Source organism: Leptopilina heterotoma, unplaced genomic scaffold, assembly GCF_015476425.1.
Source record: "Leptopilina heterotoma isolate Lh14 unplaced genomic scaffold, ASM1547642v1 Lhet_465, whole genome shotgun sequence".
Lineage (NCBI taxonomy): Eukaryota > Metazoa > Arthropoda > Insecta > Hymenoptera > Figitidae > Leptopilina > Leptopilina heterotoma.
Genome location: NW_025111095.1, coordinates 48,886 through 57,068, shown reverse-complemented (window position 1 = coordinate 57,068; position 8,183 = coordinate 48,886). Strand labels below are relative to the sequence as shown.

The window sequence follows — 8,183 nt, the reverse complement described above, 5'->3', positions numbered from 1 at the left end:
TTTGTTAATTACTAACTTATAATGGTTAATTAAATAATTTACAAATGAATTTATTAATTGAAATTAATTGAACGATTAATTAATTATAGTAATTTAATTATAATTATTAATTTCAAAATATATTACTTAATTCTTAAGATAGTTTATGTATTTTTATTAAATATTGTATATATTATATTTCTTCTATTTTTGTAAAAATAAGACTGTATATAGAAACATTATTATATAAAGAATACAATAAAATTCCAAAGCAATACTATAGGAATGTAAAATAAATGAAAAACAAAATTTAATATTAAATATTTATTTATTCTTGACCCAGAAACCTAATAACGATTTCAGATCAATGTCAATTTTAATTCCCCTAATGAATGAAACAATAAAGTTATGTTATATGAAAAAATAATGCTTTGCATTCTTCATTATGCAACTTGGACACTCGAAGAATTAACAAGACTTCTACGAATTAGTTTTGTTAAATGTGCATTCTGAAATGTTCGTAATATGTAACGTGAGTTATAATGGTTCTCAATGAAGAATAATATAATTTCATATATTAATGAAAAAATTACAAATTCAAATATAATAATATTAATTAATGTAATTTAATTTATTCGAACATTCCTAGATTCAGTTTCATATTTGTCATGCAGCGAACTTAATTGCCAGTCCATATTTTGATTTCGGTTTAAGTTTTTATTTACAACCAGGTTTCCTTTCCTTTACCAAAAATGGCACCACTCTAAATTGAGGTTTTAAACAATCTGGACGAGGCCATGGATATCTGCAAAGAAAACATAATATTAGACTTCATTGGAAATATTAATAATATTTTTCGTTGCAATATTTGTTATTGGAGTGTTCCAAGAAATTCCGATTACAGTAAGAATTCTTATGGAATTCCATTTTCGAGACGTACTTGGAGAGTAGATGGGTAGATTAGCTTTTTAAGTAAAAAGCTGATGCTTATAATAACAAAAAATATTAAAAATTTTAAATTATTTAAAAAATTATGTGTGAAATTTAAAAGAAACAATTTTTAATGAATTTATGTTAATAAGAAATTGAAATAATTACCTTAATGAAGGTCTGAAAAGTCCTCTGTTGGGAAAGCCGAGAGGTCCTCGACTAGGAGACCATGGACCGAGTGAATCAACTGGTCCTCGGTTTGATGACCAAGGACTGAGGGGATCAAATGGTCCTCGATTTGGTAACCAAGAACTGAGGGGATCAATTGGTCCTCGGTTTGGTGACCAAGGACTGAGGGGATCAAATGGTCCTCGATTTGGAGACCAAGGTCCCAGAGGTCTTCGATTGGGTGACCAAAGTCCGAGAGGTCCTCGATTGGGTGACCAAGGTCCGAGAGGTCTTGGATTGGCTGACCATGGACCGAGTGGATCAAACGGTCCTCGATTTGGTGACCAAGGTCCGAGAGATCCTCGATTAGGTGACCATGGACCGAGTGGATCAAACGGTCCTCGATTTGGTGACCAAGGTCCGAGAGATCCTCGATTAGGTGACCATGGACCGAGTGGATCAAACGGTCCTCGATTGGGTGACCAAGGTCCGAGAGGTCTTGGATTGGCTGACCATGGACCGAGTGGATCAAACGGTCCTCGATTTGGTGACCAAGGTCCGAGAGGCCCTCGATTGGGTGACCATGGACCGAGTGGATCAAACGGTCCTCGATTTGGTGACCAAGGTCCGAGAGGCCCTCGATTGGGTGACCATGGACCGAGTGAATCAACTGGTCCTCGATTTGGTGACCAAAGACCACCATTAGGTAAACCTGAACTGGCAGGTTTTTGAACAGGAGTGCACTGTAGCGTTGTCACAGTAGGTCCAGAACTTTGAGGCATTCCACTTGGAAGTGCATTCCACGGATATCCACCAGGAAGAGTATTTGGATTTATTGGTCCTGGATATCCACCACCCAAGATATTTGGATCAATCAGTGGTAGTCCACCTGCAGCCGAATTGGGATCAAGTTGTTCAGGATATCCCTCAAGGGAATTCAAATCTCCTAATAGATTTCCATTTGAAGAAGGATCAAAATAATTGGGGTCAATAGGATAACCACCGCCAAGCGAATTTGGATCAAGTTCATTTTCGAGTAAAGGATCATAACCACCATTAAGAGAATTGAGATCACCTTCAAGGGATGAAGGATCGAAGGGTCCTGGATAGCCTAGAAGGGAAGTCGGATTGTAGGGTGAACCACCAAGGGAGTTCAGGTCGCCCAATGGCATTCCGCCTCCAAAGGAATTTGGATAACCTCCGGCATTGGGATCTGTACCATCAAGTGGATTAAGTTCGAATGGCGTTTCACCTTCTCCTGAATTGAGGTCTGGATTTTCACTTTCTAGTGAATTTGATCCCAAATCGTAGGGATTTCCGTATTCGGATGAGTCAAGTCCTGACGAGAGACTGGCATCCACTATCAGTGGAATGGTTGGTCTTGGTAAAAGTGATGGGTACATGCCCAAAGGTGATCCTGAAGGTAAGTATCCATTTCCTAGTGGGGAAGCTCCTGGTCCCAAAGGTGAAAATTCATTACCAAGTGGTAAACCTCCGGGTCCTAATGGAGAGAGTCCATTACCTATCGGTAAACTTCCAGGTCCTAACGGAGAGAGTCCATTTCCTATCGGCAAACCTCCTGGTCCATATAGCGAAATTCCATTACCCATTGGTCCACTACCTCCTGGTCTTAACGGGGAGAGTCCACTGCCGATTGGTAAACCTCCTGGCCCTAAGGGATAACCACTTGGTCGAATTGGAGAAAATCCTGGTAGCAGTGATGCAAATGGATTATAAGGTCTTGATGACATTTGTTGGTAGGGTCTCAAAGGAAAACCTCCTGGTCCTGGAGAAATCGGAGCATACGATCCTAGAGGTGCTGAAGAAAGTGGAATATAAGGTCTTGGCGACGGTCGCATGTAATTCCCAAGTGGAGAACCTCCTAATAGTATTGGTCTATAGGGCAGAGTTGGCATAGGTGATGGTCCATTATTCATACTCCCAGGCTGTGCACCTGGGCTGCCCCCAAAAACCGGCATTCCTGTTCCTTGATTTGGTGGTGGTAAGATACAAAACATCGATGGTCTCACAAGTGGTGGGCCAAAAGGACTGCCTCCTGGTCCATAAGGACTGAAAGGATTACCTCCTGGACCATAAGGACTGAAAGGATTACCTCCTGGACCATAAGGACTGAAAAGATTGCCTCCTGGACCATAAGGACTGAAAGGATTACCTCCTGGACCATAAGGACTGAAAGGAATACCTCCTAGACCATTAGGACTGAAAGGATTGCCTCCTGGACCATAAGGACTGAAAGGATTTCCTCCTGAACCATAAGGATTTCCTCCAGGACCATGAGGACCAGAATTTGGTGAATACGGACTACCCGGTCCATATCCTGGCCATACGATAGGAGATACTGGTATGTACTGATTCAGTGTAAGTCCACGAGATGGAGGGTATCGTCCGTGACCTCGACCATGATGTCGGTGATGGTGACCATGATGACGATGATGATGATGGCGATGCCGAGGATGATAGTGACAATTATGATGATGACAATTACTGCGACCGCCACAATTTTTCTGTTGAAAGAATTCACAATTTTAAAGCTTGGCTATCAAAGTAATTTTATTTTTCTAATTTATTTATTAATTTCATAATTAACAAAAGAGATAAACATAATCCACAGAGTTGTTGATTTCTAGAATTCAAAATGGCTAATGGTTTAATTGTTTGAAATAGGAAACAAATTGTTTGGGAATAAAATAATAATTATTATATTATATTTTGTAAAAGAATTTTACAATATGGGGAAATAGTGCAACAAACCGAAATTTTGACATAGAAAATACTAAACAGTGAAAAAAGTAATATGAAATTTAATAAAGTTATATTAAAATTCTTGATATTTAATATAATTATACTAAATTTCATATTATTCCTTTAACTCTTTAGTATTTTTTATATAAAATTTTCGCTTTGTCGCATTTTTCCCCAAACTGTGAAATACATTTACAAAATTTAATATAATTTTCTTTCCGTGCATTTTAAATAATAAAATTGAAAATGGATTTAAGCGGAATCGAAATAATACAAAGTAATAAATTAAAAACTTATTATAAAATCAGATGACTTTGAATAGAGAAAAAAATTGGAGATAAATTTTGAGTTTATATGAGAATAAAAATTTAGAATTTAAAAAATAAAAAGATAATAAAAAGTGAGTTTACCAAAAATCGTATGTTGCAATCGCATGCTCCATAATTGGCGAGTGCTGATGCGAAAATTGTGAAGAAGAGAAAAATTATTTTCCAATCCATATTGAGATGACTTGAGGATGATCTCAACGGACTACTGACGAAAGATTTTTGGCATCAAGATATAGTCAAGTCCCCACTAAAAAATCGCATCCTGTTTTCATATTTCAAAAATGCTTCCGTCCAAAAATTTTCATTCTTCTTTTCTTTCCTTTTATTATTTTTTATTAAATTGAATGTAACCCGGAAGAAAAACTATAAATACAGATATGTATATAACGAGACAACTTTAACAAAGAAAATTGTTACTAAAGATTTAATAAACTTTTCTTAGAAAATGTATTACTTTATTATATGTATTGTATTAAATAAATTTTTTAAGTTTATATGCAGCTCATTATGTTATGTAGTTTGTATTTTTAAATCACTTATTTTACCACTTGTTTCATTCCAAGCAACAAGAAAAAATACATTTCTTTTTCCGAGTAATTTCGTTTTTCTTAGAAAATTTATAAAATGTAAAAAAGAATATTATTTATATTTTTACTAAAAGGGCTTAGGGGGTTAAGTGAGCAAAAACTGCCCCCGGATCTATTTTTCTCAAATTTGGCCCATATATTACTATCCATATGACTATAACTTTCTGCAATTTTGAACTCAAAATTCGCTTTTTTGGGGGAGTTATGGAGAGGGAAAGCAAAATCAAAAAACTCATTTTTCTCGAAAACTACTAAACCGATTTTAATAAAATTTTAAGAGGTTGTAAATATAGATAAGACAATTTTAGAAAAAAAAATCAAAATTTTTTTCAATAAAAATTTATGAAATTAAAAAATTTTTTTTTAGGGTTATTTTTTTAAGTGACCACTTTCTCTTTTGTTGTAAAAAGTACCTTATAATGTCCCCTTTAACATACATTTTTTCCAAATTTTTTAAAAATATAGTTTTTGAGTAAAATGTCAAAAACCATGGTCATGCTATTTGTCACGCACGGTAATGCACATATGTATATACATATGGGCAATTTCATGTGATAGCCAAATAAGTATGGAATAAGTATGGAAAAAGTGACCCGAATATGTTTTTCCCATTCATTCCTACCCACTTAAAAATAACTTTTTGAAATTTTTAACTCAAAATTTTGAGTTTTCTGGAACTTATGGAGGGGAAAAAAAATCGAAAAACGCATTTTTCTCAAAAACTACTGTATGCATTTTAATCAGCTTTGAATATGTTGAAAAGACAATTAAAGAGATTCTAAAAAAAATTTCAAATTTTTTTTTTAAAAAATTACAAAAATCTTTTTTTTTTTGAAAATTTCAAAAAGAAAATTTTTTGAAATTTTCAAAAAAAAAATTTTTTAGTTCTATTAAAGTGACATTTTTATGTATTTTCTCATTTCATTCTCTTATGTGATCTACTTAATAAAAAAATTTTGCCCGACATAATTTCAGGGTGTGTCACGGTAAATAACTCAAAAACCATACCTGGTACATTTTTATATTGCATGTAAATGGTTAATTAATTATTTATTTATTTAATTCCAAATTAATACTCAGGGGTTTTCTGAATACAAGTCTGAAATCGATGTTAAAGAAAATTATTTCCAAAGAAAAATCCAAAAAAATTTATTTTGGCATTTAAAATTTTTTTCTTTTTGGATCGTTGAAGCGGTGCATCACACTTTTTTTATTTAACTGTTTTAAGTCTTACTTTTTGAAAAATAATGGCGATATTCAGATATTTAGAGTGCGACACGGTAAAAAAAACTCAAAAAATCCTAAAATTTGATTTAAAAATTTTTCAAATTTTTTTGTTTGTCTAAAAATATTTTTTTATATCAACTTCAGATTTGTATTTAGCAACCTCAATAACGCACTAGAAATAAGTTGCAAAACTATTAGACAGGTTTTTTAAAATTAACCATTTACATGCAATATAAAAATGTACCGGGTATGGTTTTTGAGTTATTTACCGTGACACACCATGAAATCATGTCGGGCAAAATTTGTTTATTAAATAGATCACATAAGAGAATGAAATGAGAAAATACATAAAAATGTCACTTTAATCCTTTCTTAAAAAAGACATGGAGTGGAAAGGTCGAATGTATCGAAAAGTATCGAAGTAAAGAATGGGCAATGAGAATGTAAAATCTTAATAGAAGGGTGTTTTTAAAATTTTTTGTACATGTGAAGGTGGCGCTGCAGTCGTATGTTATTTAAAAAGAGCGCGAATATATAAATTTTATTTTTGTTAAGAGAAAGTACACATAACAAATCTTATTTTGCATTGTCAAAAAAAACGTCAATATTTCAAATATAAATAAGCAAATTATTAACTGAAAAAATTTGAATATTATTATTAATGAAATAATAGACTTGGACAATGGACATATAAAAACCAGCACCGTAGACGGCCGCTTGCGGCCGTCGGAGGAGCTAGTAGAACTAAAAAAAAAAGATTTTTGGAATTTTTTGAAAAAAAAATTTGAAATTTTTTTTTGGATCTCTTTAATTGTCTTTTTAACATATTCAAAGCTGATTAAAATGCATACAGTAGTTTTTGAGAAAAATGCGTTTTTCGATTTTTTTCCCCTCCATAAGTTCCAAAAAACTCAAAATTTTGAGTTAAAAATTTCAAAAAGTTATTTTTAAGTGGGTAGGAATGAATAGAAAAAAAAATATAATTGGGTCACTTTTTCCATACTTATTCCATACTTATTTGGCTATCACATGAAATTGCCCATAATATGTATATGGGCAATTCCACGCAAGATTTACCTATGACCTTGAAAATTCGGTTAAACATATTTTTTTCTCAATCTATATGGAAAAAAAAGAAATACGTGTTTTTTTATTTTTGTTTAATCGCCCAAATTTTCGAGTTATGAATTTTCGAAATTTTGGATTTGTAACTGTAGACATATTTTCAGTAGCTTATAAGTCTGAAAATATTAAGTATAGAAAAAACTTGTCAAGGAATAAAAGTTTTAGTTTTCTTTCAACTTTTAATAAATGTAAAAAAAAATTTTTTTTTAAATTTTTTATTAAAAAAAATTTTTTTTTATAAACAAATTAATTTTTTTTAACTTTGGACCCTTTTCTTTTTTATTTTTTTTAAATTTATTTATACCTTATAATATACAGAAGATTTTCCAAAAAGTTTTGGAGTGGGCCGACTCGTTTAATAAGTTGTACAAAATTTTCAAAAATCACGTGCAAGGTGCTCGTGTTCTACGAAACGTCCCAAGTAGAAATGTCCGGAGTTAGGACGGAGTTAAACACCGACATGGTACTGACTCAGTACTGACCGTCGGTACTGACTTTCGGAACCCGATCAGTACTGAGAGTATACTGACTCCAAAACCGAATCAGTACTATGTCGGAGTTAGAAAAGTTCTAAAATCAGTACTGGCAGAAAACTGGCTTAACACTAAATCAGTACTGCGAAGGAGTTAAAAAAACAATCAAAATTTGTTATAATGTAATTAAACATTAAACATCGTTTGATTTATTAACAATTAAAATATTTGCAAAGATTTGTAAAAACATTATTCATCAACAATAATATCAAACATTTTATTAATTTATTATTAACTAATAGATATATTTTAATAATATAATAATAAATTATTATTAATTAATTATTTTTAGAATTATTACGTTTTATTAATAATAAAAAAAATTTTATTTTTTAAAGCTGTATATATATTTTTATTTATTTATTTAACAAAAATTTTTCTTAAATAAATTTTTTTTTATTATTATTTTAATAAATAATTAGATTATAAATAATAAATAAATAATTATATTAATAATTTTTACCATATTATTATGATGTATCTATTAATTACTACATAATGACTTGATAAAATGTATATAAAGATATATGTATAATAATTTT

At 31.7% G+C, this 8,183-nt stretch overlaps 1 protein-coding gene across 1 annotated transcript; it reads right to left on the bottom strand.

Annotated features, from left to right (window-relative positions):
- Positions 1-288: 288 nt before the first annotated feature.
- LOC122507363 (protein pygopus-like) lies at positions 289-4,403 on the bottom strand. Its single transcript, XM_043620024.1, has 3 exons — positions 4,251-4,403; positions 1,078-3,602; positions 289-784 (listed from the first exon to the last, which is right to left on the bottom strand). Exons 1-3 carry the CDS (start codon positions 4,338-4,340, stop codon positions 697-699), a joined length of 2,703 nt encoding a protein of 900 aa, XP_043475959.1. The 5' UTR covers positions 4,341-4,403; the 3' UTR covers positions 289-696.
- Positions 4,404-8,183: the final 3,780 nt, after the last annotated feature.